Genomic DNA, 22,076 nt, shown 5'->3' with positions numbered 1-22,076 from the left:
CGAAGCTGCTTTGCCTTATGTTTCGTTTTACGTAATCACCAAAACTAAGTGTCAATATTTAAAGTAAAAAAAAGGTAACGAATAATGAAATCAAGTATTGCATTTAATTTATTTGTATTAGAATAGAAAAATATCTAATAACAATTAAACATAATTTATTTAATTACACAATGAGAAACGAAACGTAAACGTCAAACTGCCGCCCGCCCCGCATGTTTGTTTACAAACTTTTGAACAAGTAGCTACCTATTTCAAAATGAGTTTCAAAAATTATAAAGATAAAATAGATGAGGGTGATACAGTTATTTTATACCTAAGTAACAATCTATACGCTATAGATGTGTGTCGTGAAATAAAAAATAAAAAAGGTGAAATGGTAGATAATGTTTTTCAAACACCTTTTGGTGCCTTGAAGGTTAGGAATCTAATTGGAGCTGAATATGGGAGTCGGGTAAGTTATTTTCCTTAATTTATTACACTAATAAACATTGAATTATCTGTATAATTAATTTAATTGAAGTTTCATTCATAAAATGTATAGTTTTTGAAAAAAAAATTAAGTTGTTAGGTTATGTTATGGTATCAATTTTTTACAAATAAATACTCAAAAAGAGCCTAATTAATTAATATTATGATACTCATGCGTGATCTGAGAATTAACTCTTTTTTATTAAGTTTCAATAACTTTTTTTTAAATTTCAAATGTAAAGTCCAAACCACAGATAACCATCACCGTCACTAAAAAGTATCTTTCAAACAGGTGGAACTATCTAAAGGCTGGGGCCATGTACTGCAGCCTACTCCAGAGCTGTGGTCTCTGACGCTGCCCCATCGGACACAGATTATCTACACTCCGGACATCAGTATGATCATGTTGCAACTTGACTTGGTGCCGGGAAGTGTGGTTATTGAAGCAGGTAATATTAATTAATATTTTAATTTTTTTAATTACTGAAACTACTTACATTGAACAGTCAGATTTTCGCACATAATTAAATACCTATACCTGGATTTTCTTTAGTTTTTAATTAGTTGCTAGTTTTTATTGAGTTACTTAGAAGGAAAAGTTGCCTCCATTACTATACAAGTGTGCCAAAAAAGTCAAAGCACAGAATAATAATAAGTACTGTACTACAAGTAAATGCAATGAAATATTGAATAAAAAAGTTTAAACCTTTTTTTTTTAATAAGTTATTATTTTCATAGGTTATCTGGAAGAGATTTCCATGTGACAAACTTATTTGCCGATACAGTTTTAAAAATTAAATTAATTATTATTAATCTTTAATTTATTTTAATTCTTCCTAGGTACTGGAAGTGGATCATTGACTCATGCCCTCATTCGTCGAGTGCGGCCTCATGGGCACGTCTACACATTCGACTTCCATGAGCACAGGGCCAAATTAGCCAGAGAAGAGTTTGAAGCCCACGGGATAGCTGAGTTTGTTACTGTGAGTAGTAAAACCTACCATCATTATTTACCTGTGTAGTTAAATAATAAAAAAAACTAATTGTATTTGTGTTTTAAGTCAGCAAAAAAAAAATTTGAAATAACTTCTCTAAACCCTCCAGGGCCTCCACATCTCAAGACAGCTTTTTGTAGAATATACACGGTGGAATTTTGTAATGCCACCTGGAGGGAAAGTACTCTTAATATTGTAGATAGAAAAAAATTCTCAAAGAAAACATTCCTTTATTTTTGAAAAGAAATAGAACTGCATTCAAAGATTTCCAAAAATTTACACCTGGGAATCGAACCAACTAAAATCTGTTAAAAATGACACCCTGTGTTTTTATTGTGTTTTTATTACCTACATCGATTGTTAGGGTTAAGTATAAGGATGAAATCTCTCTAACAAACTTGATAAATCAAATGATAGGAAAACCATGAAATCTTAAATTATTTTACTTACAGAAAATTGTATGGTAGTGAATTTTCGAAAAATTTTCGAAAATCTTTGAATGCAGTTCTCTTTCTTTTCAAAAATGAAGGAATGTTTACTTTCAATAAAATGTTCTATCTACAGTATTAAGAGTACTTTCCCTCCAGGTGGCATTACAAAATTCCACCCTGTATTTTGGATGGGATACATTTTGTACCCTTATACCCATTCAGCCGAATGACGTCCACTGCTGGACAAAGGCTTCCCCAAAGGATTTCCACAAAGACCGGTCCTGCGCCGCCCGCATCCAGGCACCTCCCGCGACCTTCACCAGATCGTCGATCCACCTAGTGGGAGGCGTGCCTATACACTACGTCTTCCGGCTCGTGATCGCCACTCGAGAACTTTTCTGCCCTAGCGGTCATCAGCTCTGCGAGCTAATTGCGCGGCCCACTGCCACTTGATTTTGGCGATTCTGCGGACAATTATAAATAAAACTAGATATTTCGTCTCAGGCGCAGCACAGAGACGTCCTGGCCGAGGGTTTCGGCGAGGAGCTCAAAGGCAAGGCTGATGCCGTCTTCCTGGACCTTCCGAGCCCTTGGACCGGGGTGCCGCATGCCGTGGCCGCTATGAAGGAAGAAGGTAAGTTTCATGCTAAGCTAGAATGTATTCTATTTAAACTGAAGTTAAGTCTATTTTTGCGAATTCTTTTTTTTTTTTTGATAATATTAATTTGATAGGACATTGTATTTAACAACAGTATCTACTCCTGATTTTAAGTGTAGATGCAGTCTAGCTTCCAGTAAGTTCATATTCCTTAAATGTCTTAGACAGGTGTAATAGTGTCAAGGAAAGAATCAGAAGGTAGCGAATTCCATTCCTATAGCTACCTTATAAAATCCTATTTTTTCTTGTGTGGGCTCTTGGTGGGACTATAATCGCTAATGCTCTTCCGTATTTCAATCTTCGTTCCTCATTCTAGCGTGGTTGATATTCTACTATCGTATTTCGTGATCAATAGGTAGATACCACATTACCTACGTAAACATAATATATGTACCTACTTAACTAAGTTAGCAGCATGCATGGTCAAGTTCTAGAAAACGAGTCAAGTCCTACGATTAGTCCAGTACAAGGTTTTATAGGAAACAGTTGTAAAATATTCGATTTCATTGGCTGTCCCCAAAGGCCATTAACATTAGCCCGGTTCTCTCTCATTGTGCTAAAACAAACCGCGTTTATAAATGCCCGCCCTATAACCATTCGTTTGCGCACAAAGCAGGAAACTCGATAGATCCTTATAAATCGATAGATAACGATCTGATCGCTGGTGTCGATTAAGTATTCAGATGCACTTGTAAGTTATCCGATTCTATTCATTAATCTGTGGCTAACTAGATAACACGTTGGAATCGATTCATCGATTTGAAAGCGCTGCGTATTGTGTAAGGTTGTCAAATACTGCTGTATTGTGCTAACCATAGAATTCTTTCCTTATCCATTGTTATGTATTTTTATCACTCATCTAAATTATTTTAGTTTACTTTCATGGAGTTTTTCACTCAATAGCATGGACTGACATATCCCTTGAGCGGAAAAAATTAGAGCACTATCTTATCCATGACTTTTATTATCTTCCTTGAAGAACAAACATCATTATTAACATTAATTTGGTGACTTGGAGTAATTATTTAATTTTTAGCGTTAAGAGTTTTTTCAAGTTATTTATAATTTTCAGACTTGGAGTAATTCCAGATTATTTTCCTATTTGTTCTAGGCCGTGGACAGTTGATACCTAAAAATGACTATATGACTGAGGCCCTGAACAGACGGTGAAACGCGACTGCGACGAAACTGCAACTTTCTGATTATTCTCATGAATGAAACTGAAACTTTCAAACTGGTCGCGTCATGTGTGGTCTCTCAACGGACGCTATGGCAGAAACTTAGATGCAACTCAAAAGTAACTAGCAGTTGCAGTTTCGTTGCAGTTGCGTTTCACCGTCTGTTCTGGGCCTAAAACGCGACAACCCTGTCCATTTGGCTAATTAGTAACTACGTTATAACTAAGTGGTGATACCCATCTAATCGAACGGCGACAAACGGTGTACCCTGAGACTAAGAGCCCTATTGTAGTCGTTTGTGTCGCTGACGTTACGGAATTAATTAGAAGATCTTATCTTTGTGTGTCAAAGTCTCAAATGGCTAAGCCGTTGAGTAACGAAGAACGTTCAGTTGTGATTGAAAAGTACTAGCTGCTTATTTCAGAAGGTTATAATTTGCTCACAATTCTTACACTGTTTGTACTCCTATAATTCGTCTCGTGATAGGAAGGCTACGATATTTACCGATTTTTCATTCTCTGATCATTCATATACCTAGTATATGCCTTATTCAGCCGAATACAGCTCTATAGTTTCTGCCATATATCTGGCTATAAGAAGGTTCCTCAGATCATAGAAGGGAATAGATGTGTAACGGGGGCGTGGCGCGTGTCTCCGCGATATGCCCAGAAACGAACATCGCCCGCGAAGCGAGGTTAGTCGCGATTCACTCATACTGAGGAAATGTTCTCCGATATTTTTGCAAAATGCCGAACTGTGGTGTCGTTACGTGCAGTAACAGAAGTGAAACGAAGAACTACAAGAACAATGGAGTCACTTACCACATGTAAGTATTGCAAATCCATTGGTATTTTGCTTATAAATAAAAAAAACTAAACATTTTTACGAACAAATTCAGTGCCGCCATATTTACTGCGATATCGCGATTAGTAGTGATAAAATTTTACACACGTTGTACATTGACGATCTAGTGCAGCAACCGCTTTATGTCATGTTTTGCTACTGCGCAATGTATTTTATTGACTCCGATATCCACTGTCGCGTGAAAATACACGGTACGGCCGCATGTGCCGGTCGTAAAATAGTGCAGGGATCGTGTTCGAATGCGGTTGCCTATTATCGATAAACAGAAGTAAATTATTATTTTCTATTTTTTAATTGATTAAATATTTTGGTCTTATTCCAGATTTCCAAAAAATCCGACTATTAAAGAAAAATGGATGGCCGCTACGGGCAGAGGTCCTAACTGGTTTCCTGTCCAAAGAAGCGTAATATGTTCGGCACATTTTCAGGAAAAATGTTTTCAACCTCTTAATAAAAGCCGTAGACTTTTCGAATGGGCAATACCTACTTTGAAGATTTGTCATATTGCTTCATCGGTAACTTTACCATTTATGCCGTATCAGGAGCTGGAGTGTGCTTTATTATTAAACAGTTTTATGTATTATTCTTGAATTATAAAAAAGTTAGCTTTCGTATTCTGTAAAAATAAGCAAGCAAGTTATAAGTGAAGTTGCTAGTAAATTGTTGGTCTTATTTAAGTTAAATAAATAATAATAAATAAGCTGTATAATTTTTATTAATATATTTATCACATTTTACATAAATCTATCTTTTACATTTTATTGGTTTCTATAATAGTATCCTTATGTTTTTAGGATTGTTCAAAGCCTATACCTACGTTAAGACAGACTCCCGAATCAAACACTGATAATTTAGCGAGGAAAAATAGCACAGTAAGTTTCGAAGCATTTTAATCAATTTTTTAACGAATAAATTGACGGCATTTCAAATTTAAGCAATTATTAATAAAAAAGAAAAGTATTTGATAGTCATACACATTACTTTACTTAGTTAGGCGTTTTTCAGATTTTGAATTACCGATTTTGTTTCAGCCGGACTTGACATGCGTGACTTGTGGTCAAAAAATAAACCCAATAAATGCAAATCAAGATAATCAGGTACCATTTTTAAACCTAGTTTTTATGTAGGTATAGTAAAAGTATAATTATGCTCTTTGACGACTTATATAAGTTAAAGCATTTATCATAGATTAATTTTCGATGTAGAAACAAAAGGTTCTGTTGAGTTTTTTTATATTGCATTCAACTGTACACTTATTGTTGAATGTTTGCATTCCTGAGGCCCAAGTAAGGTAACTTAACCATTATTAATTGCAGTTTTTCATTGTTATTTTCAGACAGTTCAGACTGCAACACACATCACTGCATCAACGTCTTCTTGTTCAGGTGTCGAGATACTTACATCTGTCCCCAAACGATCTTGCTCACCCGAAAATAAAATTAAAGTTCGTATTTTATTATATTACGATAATATTTTAGTAAGTTTATTTGAGATACCATACCATACTTACATACGAAAGGGGTTATAAAATATAATTGATTATAGTTTATATTAAAATTATCTCAGCGACAGAGGCCTTTATCAGAACTGAACCCCACTTTCCGTAGTTTGGTTTTTGTTTTAATATTCAGTTTGTTAGAGTTGCGTAGGTATTTATTTATTTTTTTGTTTCAGCTATCGGACGAGTCTAGCGATATTTTTGAGACACCGCGAAAACTTAAAATGCGACAGAAAATTGAAAAATGTGAAAACATGTTGAATAAACAGAAGGCCAAAATTAAGTTGCTTCAGAAGAAAAGCCGCCGCTATAAGAAACGAATATCAAAACTTGAAGATATATTGAAGGAACTCAATGAAAAAAACTTCGTCAACGCAGAGCAATCAGCACATTTAAATGATTTGGGTATTAATGATTTAATCCAACGTTTTAGTCAAACACAAAAAACAGGCCAAAATGTAGCAACTAAATATTCGCCGGCTTTACGAGCTTTTGCCTGTACACTTCATTTCTATTCGCCAAAGGCATATGAGTATGTAAGGAAAAAATTTCACACGTGTCTACCCCATTCAAGAACATTAAAAAAGTGGTATCAAACAGTTAATGCCGAACCGGGTTTCACCCACGAATCCTTTAAAGCTCTAAAACAAAAATCTGAAGCCTCAGAACACAAATTGCTTTGCAATTTGGTAATGGACGAAATGGCAATCAGGCAGCGTGTGGAATGGGATGGAAAAAAAATGCATGGCTATGTTGACGTGTGCAATGCAACAAAATCAGGAGATTATTTGCCTGAAGCCAAAGAGGTTTTAGTGTTTTTGGTTACTGCTATTAACGCACCATGGAAAATACCGGTTGGATATTTTTTTGTAGCCGGTGTAACTGCAGAACAGCGTGCAACCCTTGTGCTACAGTGCTTAGAGCTACTTGAAGAAACGGGTATTCAAATAACATCATTGACTTTTGACGGTTGTCCGTCAAATATGAGCATGGCGAAGCAACTTGGATGTTCCTTCGACACTAACAACCTTAAAACGGGGTTCGAACATCCAGTCACGCATAAACTTGTCTATATAATGCCTGATCCGTGTCATATGCTAAAATTGTTGAGAAATGCCTTTGAAGCATATGGCACGTTTCTTGACGGTTCAGAAAGAATTTTAATGTGGAGTCATTTAAAAAACTTAAATGACATCCAAGAAAAAGAAAACTTGCATTTAGCTAATAAACTAAGGAGAGGACATATATTTTTTAAAAACCAAAAAATGAAGGTTCGTTTGGCGTCACAATTGTTCAGTAACAGCGTAGCGGATGCTTTAAAGTTTTGTGCACAGCGTAAGATAATTAGTACAACTGACGGTCGAGGACTAGATGGGACCATTGAGTTCATCAGAAACGTTAATAATTTATTTGATTGTTTAAACTCCAGGAATATGGCCCAATATGAGTATAAGAAACCTCTATACTCCGGAAACAAAGAAAAAATCTTTGATTTTTTTGATCAGATGGAAGATTATATAACATCTCTGAAGATCAATAATGCAGAAAAGACACAAGTGGTGAAATCGGAAAGAAAAACCGGATTTATAGGCTTCTTAACGTGCATAAAGAGTATAAAAGCTCTTTACAATGAGCACGTTCAAATCAATAAACAGTTGCGGTATATTCCCGCCTACAAACTGAGTCAAGACCATTTGGAACTTATGTTTGGGAATATACGAGCACACGGTGGGTGTAATACCAACCCCACAGCGAGACAGTTTCAAGCTATTTACAAAAAACTAACGGTAAAAGCGGAGCTCCGGGACGTGGACACCGGAAACTGTCAATCACTAGAAAACATTGACATACTAACATGTTCATCTGTTTCCAAACAAATAAATATGTCAATAGAATCGCGTTACCTTGGTATGGATAATCCTGAGGCGGATGACGACATAAGCCAAATATATGAACAGGCTGTTTTTGATGAGGAGGTTGATGTACTCGTTAAAGACATATCAGAATTTGGCTCTCAAGCCAATGTAAGCTACAACATTGCAGGCTTTGTAGTCCACGCTTTATTAAAGGCTCTGAAATGTCAAACCTGTATTGGGGCTTTGATTGCAGATAAAATTCAAGACAAGCATCACGGGTTTATCACATTAAAAGACAAAGGTGGACTGATGTATCCTTCTCATGAAGTCATCACCATATGCATGAGAATGGAAGTGGTAATAAAATCAGCTGTTCTTTCAGATCAAAAAAAGCTGAATGTGACCACAAAAAATATCAAAGAACAGCTGATATCTAAAGCTCTGCCCCATTTTATTGGTTTGGACTTATTTAAAGACATACAATTTCACCAATTTGAGCAATCGCCATTGACAAACCATTTAATTTTACTTACCAAAGCGGTAATGGAGAAATATTTAAATATCAGACTTCATTATCTCACAAAAAACGCAGCACCCAAATTATCTAAACGACAGGTATTGAACAAATATTTACATTTTACGGGGCAGTAAATCAGCCAGATTACTAAATCCTTGCTATGTTATTATTAAATAATAATTAATAAAAATATGAATAAAAAATAAGTTGTATTTTAATTGTTTTATTAAAAAAAAAAAATACACCACACTTATCAAGTTACCACTGTTGACATTTATTCACGAAAGAAGGTAAAAAGTTATAATAGGGGATAGTAGTGTGCTTCATCTTCTCATCTTCCTCGTCTGCTTCTTCTCCTCGTCTGCTTCTTCATCTCGTCGTCTACTTCTTCTTCTCGTCGTCTTCATCTTGTCTTCTTCTGCTCGTCGTCTTCTTCTCGTTTCTTACTGATAGTATTCACTCTGAACGAAAAGAGATGTTCCGAAAAAAATCCCAGAATCAATTGAGACTAAATGGGTATCAAGAGTTTCATTATACCTACTTAATGCACATTCCACCCCACCGAAAGCTTAATGTCGAAACAATGTTGTATAAAAGTTATAGACAGACAAATTTTGAATGAAAAAATCATGAGTTGCTTGCGATTTTAAAGTTTTTACAAAAACAATTATAATAGTAGAAGTGATTAGTAATTGTCAACTAAGTAATTACTACAAGATCTAGTTGAAAGCAGGGTTCGAAATCATCAGGATAATTATCATGATAATTAGCGTGATAACTATCATTGATTTATTATCCTTTCGAACCCTGATTGAAAGCCTATTAGGCATTATTTTTGATAAACAAAGGCGGTACGAAGTTCGCCATTATTAAAAAGTTAATGCACGGTAGTAGTAGGTACTTAATAATAACTATAATGATCCTATAATGAACCTCATTGATTCTGAGTTTTTCGTCCATACAAAATGGAACTGACTCCTTTATGCAAAAATCGTTAAAGAACATATTATTAATAATAACGTACCTATAATAATAAAAAGGTTTTCATACATAAGCATTTTTTAAACCAATTTCGAGCCTTGCCCCCAGGATTTAAAGTATCGATATCTTATCGACTCCATTTTATCTTTCTTCTCCCTAATTGCTTTTTTCAAAGTGTGCGTCACGTCACGCGGCCATTGATTGGCCATAAGGCACGCCTTCTGGCCAATCACAGCACTTTTAAGCCGGTTGCACATGTTGTCGTAGACTCTCAGTCGCTTTGTTTTTACACACTTGAATGTGTGTGTGGGAGCTGTGGTGGGGGAAATGTGGGGACACTGGTTCTCGTTGTAGTTACGCGCGACTTCATATCTATTCTCTTTCTATGATCTGAGGAAGGTTCTGAAGAACATTCTTCTAATATTATTGTCATACGTTGTCTAGGTATCTGAGTTGTCGTCACTTGTAAAGGAGACTCTCAGAACCTATTGTAGTCTCCACACCAGTAGTAATACGGGAATACCTAAAATATTTTCTTTGCTTTAAAAAAGGTTGAAGTCTATGTATAGTTACCTGCATTTTTGAGTTCAAGAATTATTGGTGCGGCATCGCGCTTATCCACTAGGCTAAGTAAGAGTTGATAAAAACTGGCTTTTCATGCTATTAAACTTAGGTAGATATGTATGTTTGTAACATGGACTAGCTTAGACCGCATTTATAAGTGCACTGCCTCATAATCACCGCAGTTAAAACAGTAACAAATGTAGGACGTCACACTCTATCTGGCGGGCCCGGTGGTCCTTGCTGAATACGCTTTACTTGCCTGTCTCAAGAGACACTATCACCCCATGAAGAATGGCTGCCCTTTGTCCCATTAGCGTTGCATGACGTAGAAAGTTGCGCGTGTCAAAACTTTAATGCTAAACACAGTTCGTACCGCGTCAAATTACGTTTACATATTTGTGGGATTTGAAAAATGTGGCTTCAGGGTTTGTTACGTAAATCGCGTCAGGATGGATGATAGACAACAATTTATTTAGTCTTGACCTTTCGAGCACTCTTAGAGCACTTTCCTTTCTTGAAATGTTTTTACGAGATACCTAACAATGTTTTCGGGATTCTCAATCAGCTGCTAGGACGTTTAATTTTTTTTACAGAAATGGGCGTTATGTGATCTAAAATATTGTTTCTTAAATATGTAGTAGGCACTAAAATCCGGCTATTCTATTATACAGGCTGAGTTGCATCAGTCTGCATCACCTTAACCATAACTTTAACAAAAACCTACTGTATTTTTGTATGCAGTTTGACAGACTTTTCACGTTTGTTGTAGTTAAAAGTAAGATGGTGCAACCCAGGCTAAATTTTCTTGCTATGATCTTATCAAGTTCGTCTCATAAGTAACCACGAGGTGACTTCATTGAGTAGTGGCTAGTGGCTAGTGACCTGACCGATAATCGAACCTGGAACTCTCTTTACACTCGTTTAGAGCCATTCACCGTGGCACTACACCATTCAGGACATCATATTGTGTACATAAAAACACAGAACACTACATAAACATTATGTATGATATTAATCTCCTCACACATTCCATACATCCACAATGGAGCGTTAGTTTCAAAGTGTGGACAAAAAGAGTGCATTTCTCATACATTTGTTACACGCATTGTGGCCGGCCGGGACGTGGTGTATGGAGTCCATTTATTAATAGGACATATTTGGACGAGGCTGACGTGTAATAAATAATGCTATTGAACTATGAAATTGTGCGATTACGTTCGTTAGCTATGGTGTTGAGGTTTGGATGTTTTGGCAGTTAGTACTTATCGGACTTTACAGTTAACTCCTAATAAGACATTATGACATCCTCCTTGTGTTTAGCATAACAATTTTTAGGTTTTAATATTGTAAGAAAATTCTCAGTGTCTTATAATTTTTACCAGAGGTCGCGTCTGCGTATAAAATTCAGTTTGTCTCAGAAAAAAACGATTTGACTTATCGTTATAATTTGGTCAATTAACTCAATATTGTTATAAATTACAGCATATTTTATATGTTATTCTAGTGTATAAATAATAATAGCATTAAGTTTCAAAATCCATTTAATACTTTTTACGTGAAAGAGTAACAAATATCCATCCATCCATAGTATATGTATAGCCTCTTAATAAACAACACTAAAGTTTACCACAGTGTAAAATGTATTAAACCCAGTGGCTTAACACAAGTAAGTAGCGATTTGAGATCTCGAATGTGTATTCTCGTCATAGATCATGCGCGCGCGACAGTTGACAACATTATCGACGCGCGCGACCACTTGGATGGACACGCGCCTCTGCCTTTATGGTACAGTGTAAATCTGAGTAGTAAGCGATATACATACAATTTTATTTACAAATCCAAAATAAAATGTAATTCAGGCATTTTTATACCGCGACATCTAGTCACAAATTAAGCAAAATTTTGTATTTGATTTGGTACTTGACTATTTATGTCGAAATGAAAATTTCTGATTAATAAAGTCCAAATAAAATCCTTGTCTCCTTCATAAAGTTTGTTAATAATAACCTTTCTTCTGGCGCAGTCGAGTAACGAGAGGAGAGGAATGAGATCAATTTTATTGCTGAAATAATTAATATTATTTTTGTAATACATACTTTTTTTAGCATATGTATTAATTAATAACTTTTCTTTCTTTCTTATTTTTTTCAATTTACACAATTAATTACTTACACATGAACGAACATCTCAGTTACAAACTTTAAACCTACTGCTTCACTTCAGCACTGTGACCGCACAGTTAAGTTCTATCTGGCATCTTAACGAAGCATTTAATTTGATTAGAGTTAACACTGCCCACCAGTGATTAATGAGACAACCACGGGTTAATGCAGCCGTGTGCATCAACATTATGCTTCACTTAAGTAATGTTACTTAGTTTATGAGTTTGGTTAACTTCTATATCGTCAGAATTTTTAAACTTACGCAGTCGTATGTCAAAACAAATTTAATATCCTACTAATAAAATACAAATTACACATTTTAAAAAGATGGATGTATGTCGATTAAACTTTCAGACAAAAACTACTGAACGGATTTTGATGAAGCTTTACAGTTGTAGGTATTGTTTATATTACAATAATCTTATTCGTGCGGGAGAAGCCCCATGCAAAAGCTTGTCTTTAATGAAGAAAATAAGACCCAAATCTTTAATAAGATTGAAAAAGATTTGCTTATTGGACTTTAGCTCACCTCTAGCAGCTTTGAGGCATTTTATTAGTTAGGTACCTACTTTATTGAACTTTATTCAGTTCAGTTAAGTTTACGAGAAATCGTGCTTCACCTATTTGAACACATCACTAGGTTAGTGATGTCAGTGCCTAATCCGGTTCTGTGACCTTATTTTAGATATTGAGTTATATACCATTTACTTTACGCCATAAGTCATAAACAAGTAAACAACGATGATGTATAGGCCCACTAACGATCAAAATTGGCACTTACACTTAATTTAATTTAAAAACATGCCATGAGTAATATTAGGCAATTTATTTAAGTGTTATTTTCAATTAAAGACTTTTAACTGTTTCGTAATGTGAAGTTTAGTCGATGAGGTCAAAGGTAACTAATCTACTTCGAAGAACCTCCAGTGTTATTGATATCATAAAAAGTTAATATCCGTTACGTAATTCAATTGAAGTTATAGTATGTATAGGCCTTTTTGGGTTACATAGAAAAAGTTACATGGTAGGTACATTATGGTTTCGCAAAGTTCGTTTGTCCGATCGTATGTAAAATAAAGTGCTGTAGAAAAAATCTTTGAATCAGGTACGTCTTTTAGACGTACATCAGTATCTACACATCTAAGGCTTGAGTTTCCTAATTGGGATTTTTTGCTTAAGGATGCTGTTCTTCCAGTTGAGTATGAACTTTTCATATTAAGTTCAAGCTAATAATCACAGTTCAGAAACCGGGGGAAAATCCTACTTCGAATTAGTAGAAATTGAAGAAGGAATTAAAAATGTTGTTGTTATTTGCCAAATTAATATGATATGAATGAATATGTTATAATTAAATAATAATACTTAAATTCCCTTTTCGAGCTATGATCTTGACTGTAGGACATTATCTATGAATTATTTACGCCATTACTCTATAACTGGCCAAGATTGCAATAAATTCAACTGTTTTTAAACTAATCTCTGACTTGTGATCTAATTAATTACATATAACACGATTCAATAAATTCATACAACTGTCAGATATCAATTGCGCGCGCGCAACTTATCTTATGCAACGCGCCGCCATTGTTTTACTTTTTCAACAATGTTGTAATGTGTTGGATTCGGAATTTGAAAACAAAAAAACACCTTAGACAATCTATAAACAAATATGAAAGTATAAAGAAATAATGTAAAGCCCTTCCCTATAATATTAGGTCAAAACGCGATCAGTTCAAGATTTCTCAATGAATAGCTTTTTATTTATGTAGCTTTACCTTTCAGTTTGATAATACTTCATTGCTATGTCAATAATTCCTAGAACAGCTCCATAAGCTGTCTTTTTAAGCCAGTGATGGATATGCGAAAGACAGTACATCAAGCTAAATACTGTGGCACCTCATATTAATATAAAAGATGTTTTTTTGCGTCACTGATCTACATCGCAGCTTCATGGCACATCTCGATGCTCCTTCGCCCGTACATCATTTGCAACAATTCGAACAAAAACAATCCAAGGTTAATTACTCCAATTTAGGCTGTCCGCCGCACTTTTATACGCACTGACAAGTCTTATTCTTAAAGACTGTTGATATAGATCAAGGAACATTGCGCCTTTCAGTCACTCATGTGTCCAACACAAACTCTTGAACTTCAATCACATTCCTTCCATGCGATTACGATCTGATATCCTTGTTACTTTCCTATCCGATATGTTGTAAGAAATACTTGTGTGACACAACCTGTCCCCTTAGGCGTTAGCACAATAACCATTAACAAATATAACGTAAGTGGTGATACAGAGAAAAAAACATCTAAAGGTGCTCGCGATAAGATCGACAATGCAATTGGTACTTCTTTTGTTATTGGCCAAAGTAAATTTGTCGGACAGTTTGAAGACAATGTTGTTTATGCGGCCGGCGAAATCGCTTTGCAATTCAAAACGAACCGTAAAGCTGATGACATAAAAGTCAATGGTGTATTCTATGTTCTTACTTCAATGGCATTAATTTATGTTTGGCTGCGCTACTAAATCAAATCCCAGTCAATTAAGATAAAGCGCGGAGCGACAACTATGGACAATAGAGCATATGACTAATACAACGTTTTGTTTTGCTAACTGAATTACAATGGCTGGACTGCTGTGAATAGAATTGCCATTACTCGTAATACAATCATATCAATGCTGGACAGGGACGAAACTGGAGAAGGGTCTGGAAAAAGAAAAGAAATTAACCTTTTTCTTACAGGAATGATGAAGTTAATTTTCGCAAGTATTGGTACTTCTTTATACCTCTTCTACGATAGTTATTATTTGTCAGATCGTGTTGGAAAGCGTATATTATTTTCTTTTCAAATCATCTTTCTTGAAAATACGTTTATCAAAACATCGATTACAAATGAAATTATGTATTTCAGACTATTCGTTCGTTCGTTCGTTTCAGCCAAAGTTTTTCCACAATGAACGGTCCTGCGCTGCCCGCATCCAGGCTCTTTCCACGACCTTTACCAGATCGTCGGTCCGCCTAGTAGGAGGAATGCCTTCAGACTATTTATACCACAATAGCATAGCACCGTAATAAATGGTATTTAACACAGCAAGAAAAAGATTTTAATAATTGATTAATGTGTTTCGGTTTTCATTGGAGTCAATTCATAAAATAATGGTCTTTCCTAAATATCTTGAGAGACCTATGCTGCAGCTAAAATCCAATATCTGTTCTCCACTTCAAGATTGTTCTAATTAGTGTATTTTCTCAATTATTTAGATCACCTTGCGCCTTGCCCTGTTCCCCTAGATACAACCCTGAATCTGTCGAAGCTTGCTTTACAGATAGCGAACTGTCCACACGCACATAATAAATCTATTACATAGGCCCATTTGAAACATTTACAATCGAACATGATATTGCATATAAAGTTCTTTGTCTCAGTATTTATGAGATCGTTCATGTGAAAACCATTTTAAAGTTGTATTTCTCTATTTGAATGGTAAGCAAGGTATAAATCAATCAAACATGTTGTAATACGTATTAACGTAAATGTAAGATTAATAATTCGAGCTGTAAAGATGTCGTCAACATTGTCAGGTTTATAATCGCCAATGCAGTAACATCTAGCTATCTATCTATCAGCCTTTAGGGGTTCGCCTTCCAACATAAGCTTCCTCTTCAACCCTCCACCGACTTCTGTCCCTGGCCACTTGCATCCAGTTTTCTCCAGCCTACTGCCGGATGAACCAAGATCGCTGGGCCAGAAAGACCCTGGAGTGGAGACCCCGCAACAACACCCGCGGCATGGGAAGACCACCTAAACGGTGGACTGGAGTAGCGTGAACTCGTTGGCGTATCTAGGGTTCTTTTTCAGGGGGGGCCTGACTCCTGATATGCCAAACAGAGGCAAGTGCTGCACCCCCACCCTGGTCCTAAGAATTGACGATAGGACTGACGTTTGCATCCAAAGCAATATTGTCACCTTTTACAATGTCGTAAGGTTCCATTTCCCGTGAAAGTCCATGAGAAGAATGGGAGTGGTCCCAATTAACTTTGCTAAAACCACATGGATAAAACTGTAAAGAAGTATAAGTTGTGTCATAATTTCAACGAGATGCAAAATTCGTATGCGATTCAGAATTCGAAATCTTCAAATCCTCCATAACTTTATTAACAAATCCTGTCACTCACCATTTACTTACTGACTCTATTTATTAGTAAACATTGACTGAACACAACATTCAGTGTCTACAATAAATTATGCATAACTGACATTATTATGCAGTCGGCCCGTACCGATCCGGACCGTTTAGTTTTAATTTTAATCCGTCTTAATCCGACTTTAATTAGTCGACACGCTTGAGATTAATACAGCGAAAACCAGACGTACTGATAAGCTGATTAAAACAATCCTATTAATTTCATAGATAACCATTCGTTTGATATACTGCCTAATTTGAATTATGTGTCTATTAAGTATCCGACTGTAAATATAAACATAAATTCTTCCATGCCAATCAGCATCAGTACAGTCGTACCGAAAGATAAACAGCTAAACTATTTTGTTTCGTAATTTTTAGGAAAGTTTTGTTAAAACTTTTGTAGAGATCAATGCTTGATGATCTTATCTTTCCTTTCGTAAAGATGAGTAATGAGTTTAACTAGAGCATTTTCAGCATTTCTATGTAATGTAACATTCTACCTTTCGTTCGTACGAAGTTTGGTTCGTGAAAAAGTGATACACTCGAATATGTTATCATAGAGCGGCTCGTTGTTCTGTTTCAAATAAATGCTCTAGTAGTCATAGTCTATATTCACCTTTATATCACGTACTCGGTCCCAAACAAGTTCGTATTATTAAGTTCATATTTGCTGTCCAGAATCTATAAACACTTTTGTCTCGTTGATATTTGACTGTACAATTTTAATTATGCACAAAAATTTCATTTAAAGCCGAATTCTTTACGGACAAACATGAAATCAGATCTTATATTAAGATGTTTGTCGATTTATTACGTTTGATATGATTTTAATTATAAAATGAAATACTAACCTCACAGTATCTTGACGTTTATTTATGTTCATCTTTTATTCATTCGCTTGTCTTTTACACTATTTTCTGGGGCAGAACTGTATTTTGTTTAGATTTAATTGCTTTAAAACTTTTTGTTCTGTGACATTCGCACTTTGTAGTTCAAGTTGGTTATTTTTTTTCTCAACTCGTATAAATATTACTAGGTACCAATGATTGCCCGTTCCGTTGTTTTCATTTTCTAGAGTTATTTGAATTGCAGAAGGTTTAAAAGTACACAGATTACTAATAAGTTACTACGTGTAGGTAGGTACTCGTATATTTTGAGCATTCTAATTTCTACTAGAACGAATCTGATCTTGCTATCCCGACTTTTTATTATCGTCAATTTTGGATAGGTCAAGAACATTTCATTCAATTGTATAAAGTTTCTATTCGATTACGTATAAACGTTCAGTTTTTGATTGAAAAGACCCCAGAATATTCTGACTCTATGATGTATAATTTGCGCTATAAAATCGTGGCGTTAATAAATTCCATGGAATCGCTCCAAATCCGTTCAGCAACAGTGTTCACGGTTAGTCCATTGTGCCTAAGGTCACCGCTTATTAATGCGCGAACGCATTGGCAGGATCGCAAACTTGACGTTTACAATCCTGGTAATTGGTTCAAATTCCTATGCTAGCGTGTGATAGGCCCGTAATAGTAAACTGGGCTAGAGATTCCATCAAAGATTAGGTACAGAAATGGAGGTTTTGACACAAGTAACCCACAAAAGGAGCGAAAGAGAGAAAGAAGAGGACATATTATATTATCAGCAAGCAATTTCATCTAAAATAGAGAAACACGGGTCTCAACGTGTTATTTTTATATGAGTTACTTATGTAACTCATATAAAACTTTATAGTCTGCTTATGACCACGGCTGCAGCATAGCAGCCGAAACGTCAAGCTGTGAGTACATAACATGTAATTCTGTAACTCATATAAAAATATCGCGTTGAGACCCGTATTCTTCTATTAAAATTGAGATGGAACGAGAAAGTTTAAAAGCAATTTTATATCTTAGGTATCATCATCATTTCATAACAGCCGATAGCAGCCCATTGCTGGACCTAATATGTTCTTGAAATTTTGATGTCTGATGACTTGCGTACTAAAGTACGTTTTACGCTAGCTATCCGTTTGATTGTCGGTGGTAGCAAATGTTGATATAAAAACACGCATTTACTCCCGGATCTATGTACAGCAATGTACAATTGTACATATATGTTGGAACACTAAAACACCATCAAAGATCTCTTTCTCCTATGTACATACAAGAGATCTAACTATGTTTCTTATATGGCTTCGATCATTATAATAAACTATCAATAAAAGCAGGATACATCCGTGAATGTAGGAGTTTATGTACAGTAGTTTCAACTATGTCAAGGTTCAGCATCAGCTGCCCATGATATCTTATACTACGAGTACATAGGCTGTTGAAAATTTATGGTCTACAGCAGCTTAATGACCTATAAATAAACAAATACTAACACAGACGCTGTAAATGACAACCTAAAAGTGATTTCGAGTAGTCGATAAACAAACTAGATGATGGTTTAGAATAAAGAAGTTGATCATAAGACGGATTTAGTAGAGTACACTAAACAGCTAATGTTATAACCTAACGCTTTTACTATAACGTAACTGTAATATTTATTCTAGTTTTTATTGATCGTTCGTTTTCGTGGCAATAGTAAATGCAGTTTTGGTTTGGTTATTTTTTGTGTATTTTTACAGTAGTCAAATATTCAGAGTTTTTCATTTATTTTATGTTCTTTTTCATATTCTTAATAGTTAATCATTAAAATGTACTTTTGATTGGTACGACCAACTAAGTACGTGCATATTTCAATATTAGTGTGTTATCAACTATGTTGGGCATAGTAACCAAGCAGTCGCATGTTAGCTGTATGCTTATATACTTTGGATATATGCTTAGGGGAAGCCCGGGCAGCACAAATACCTTAAGAAAAGTGGCAAAAAAAACACATAAATATGCAATCAACAACAGTCTATTAATTAATAATTTGTATCTTAGGTAATCATCTTTGGAATTGTAAAGAATAAACTTAGAAACTTAAACAAATTGTACAATAAAAATGTCATTAAAAAAAAAGTTCCAATTATCCATTTTGCCCGACCCCCCTGGGCAAGACGGATATGTACAGTAATAACTGCTTTAATCATTGCAATCATCACAATAATAACTGCCTATGCCTGAATATAAGGTACAATCCTCGTGTGCCCACTTCTTGCATTGATTGCACTCTATCCAATCCTCGGTGAGTGGTTCAGTGTATTCTTCTGAGCACACAACATAAATATTTTGTTTTCTCCATCTGATTTTTGTTTTTGGTCATTTTTCCTCTTGACAAGTCTTGCTTGGAAGTTCTTGTTTTCAGATGTGTGGTTTTGTTAGGGCCGGCTATTCAGTTATGGCTGTCTTTACCTATCCGTTTTGCCCATATCCGTCTTGCCCAAAGCACCAATATTTAAAAGTTGTATACCCACCCGTTAAATTTCTACCGGTGAAAAAAAGCAACACACACAAATTAAACTTAATTTAACATGCAATCAACTAAACAGAGTCTATAAGTCAACACTTAATACGTAATACAAGAAATCAACACACATACGCTAGTGAGAAAACGCTAGTGAGAGAACAAAGATAAAATGGAGTCGACAAGATATCGATACTTTAAATCGCTAGGGGCAAGGCTCGAAACTGCCCCCCTAGACAAAACGCACTTTTTGATCGAATCGAAAATCGAATCCGTCAAAACTCCATACAAAAAAAGGACTTTTCGACCACTTATCGACTGGTTTGCGATTATAATTTGCACTTTGTCTAGACCCACTTGTTTCACAAAATGCTTGTGTATGAAAACCTTTTTATTATTATACGTTATTATTAACTACTATCACGCATTTATTTTTTAATTATGGCGATCTGCGTACCGCATATGTTTATCAAAAATAATGCCTATATTAGGCTTTCAACTAGCTCTTATAGTAATTACATAGTTGACAGTTACTAATTACTTCTACTGTTATTATTTTTTTGGAAAATCTTATAATCGCAAGTAACACATCATTTTTTTATTTAAAATTACAAAATAGAAAATTATAATTTACTTCTATTTATCGATAATCGGAAACCGCATTAGAACACGAGCACGGCACTATGTTACGACCGGCACATGCGGCCGTACTGTGTATTTTCACACGACAGTGGATATCGGAAGAAATTAAATACATTGCGCAGTAGTTGAGCATGACATAAAGTGGTTGCTAACTAAATCGTCAATGTACAAGTGTGTTAGAATTTTTATCACCACTGATTTCGATATCGCAGTAACTGTTACGGCACTGAATTCGTTCGTAAAAATGTTTAGTTTTTTTTATTTATAAGCAAAATACCAATGGATTTGCAATACTTACATGTAGTAAATGACTCCATTGTTCCTGTAGTTCTTCGTTTCACTTGTTTTATTGCAAGTAACGACGCATTATCCAAAATATCGGAGAATATTTCCTTAGTACGACTGAATCGCGACTAACCTAGCTACGCGGCCGATGTTCGTTTCTGGGCATATCGCGGAGACACGCGCCACGCCCCCGTTTCACATCTATTCCCTTCTATGATCTGAGGGTGGAACTATCATGGCGTGGCTGTGTTGCTGTTTTACAGACCCGCATACGTCCAGTAGCGCCATGTGTTGTAGGTTTTTAGTAAAATCGATTATTCTTCTTACCCACATTATGCTTCTTGCCCGGGCTTCCCCTATGTGAGCAACTGCAACTGGTCTAAATGTGGATCAAAGCACAATGTCAACAGACCCTAACATATTAGCATACGAGTAAGGTATTGGCTTAAAAGTTTTATCAGTAAGTCCAAATAAGGTCATAGTTCTCCTGCAAAAAAAAACTATTTTAAATTATATAAACATTACTTTTATTGTCACCAAAACAATAAAAAAACATACATAACACAGCCAAAATATTAAAAACAAGGTGAAGAGGGCATCCGGCTTAGCGTAAAGCTGTACGGGCAGCGTTGGTTTTCAGCCGGCGCCAGTCTTCTGCAAAGTAACACAGTATACCTACATAGGCTTTGTAGTTAACAGCGTGTATAGTACGGATTTTTAACCGACTTTATTCTATGAACGAAGCTCTGCCCATCCACGTGTGCCAATTTTGAAACCGCGCGCAACGGATAAAATAATTAAATGTGAAAAAAAAAACGTAAATCGATTAAGTTACTGATTCTGAGACGCTCCTAAAAAATTGGATACTGATTGCAAAGTCACCCTGTATAGCAGAAAATAATATGAAATTTAGTGCTGACCCTGGTACATTTATGTGTGCCCTACGCACATTTATGTACAAAGCTTACCTCAGGGCTCCGAAACTGGTCCGAATGTGGATCAAAGCACAATGTCAGACCCATGCAAGCGTTGCATAGGCCGGAATTCCTGCGTAGTTACTAAGCCTAGTAGCCTGGCAACAATGGCCGATCGGGTTACTTGAGCGAATTCTGATTAATTGCTGTGATAGGTTACCTTGATACTTGGTCACAAAACATAGGTGCTTCAGTTTTTGGAAATAAAACAGTCCAATTAGGATTCATGAACAATGTGATGGTCTAGTCAGTTATTATAGATCAGCGGTAAACTGCCATTGCATTGGCTGAAATGTTAATAATATGATGTCATATTTTATGTCAAAAAACTTGAATATTATGTGGAAAAGCTAGGTTCCTGGGGCGCAGATCTACACTGAAAAAAATTTTTGGTTACTGCTTACACAACAAAAGTGACCACCGAACTAAGTGT

General features: G+C 35.6%; 1 protein-coding gene across 1 annotated transcript in view; it reads left to right on the top strand.

Annotated features, from left to right (window-relative positions):
• Nucleotides 1-208: 208 nt before the first annotated feature.
• The window catches only part of LOC135081489 (tRNA (adenine(58)-N(1))-methyltransferase catalytic subunit TRMT61A), a 95,358-nt gene continuing 73,490 nt past the window's right edge, over nucleotides 209-22,076 (top strand). Inside the window, exons 1-4 of the mRNA XM_063976204.1 lie at nucleotides 209-451; nucleotides 761-917; nucleotides 1,309-1,451; nucleotides 2,399-2,528. Coding sequence (XP_063832274.1) covers nucleotides 257-451; nucleotides 761-917; nucleotides 1,309-1,451; nucleotides 2,399-2,528 — 625 coding nt within the window. The 5' untranslated portion in view covers nucleotides 209-256. The remainder of the gene's footprint in view (nucleotides 452-760; nucleotides 918-1,308; nucleotides 1,452-2,398; nucleotides 2,529-22,076) is intronic.

This window comes from Ostrinia nubilalis, chromosome 20 (assembly GCF_963855985.1).
Source record: "Ostrinia nubilalis chromosome 20, ilOstNubi1.1, whole genome shotgun sequence".
In the NCBI taxonomy this organism is placed as follows: Eukaryota; Metazoa; Arthropoda; class Insecta; order Lepidoptera; family Crambidae; genus Ostrinia; species Ostrinia nubilalis.
The sequence above is the reverse complement of the archived record's forward strand: the minus strand, read 5'-3'. Positions and strand labels throughout refer to the sequence as shown.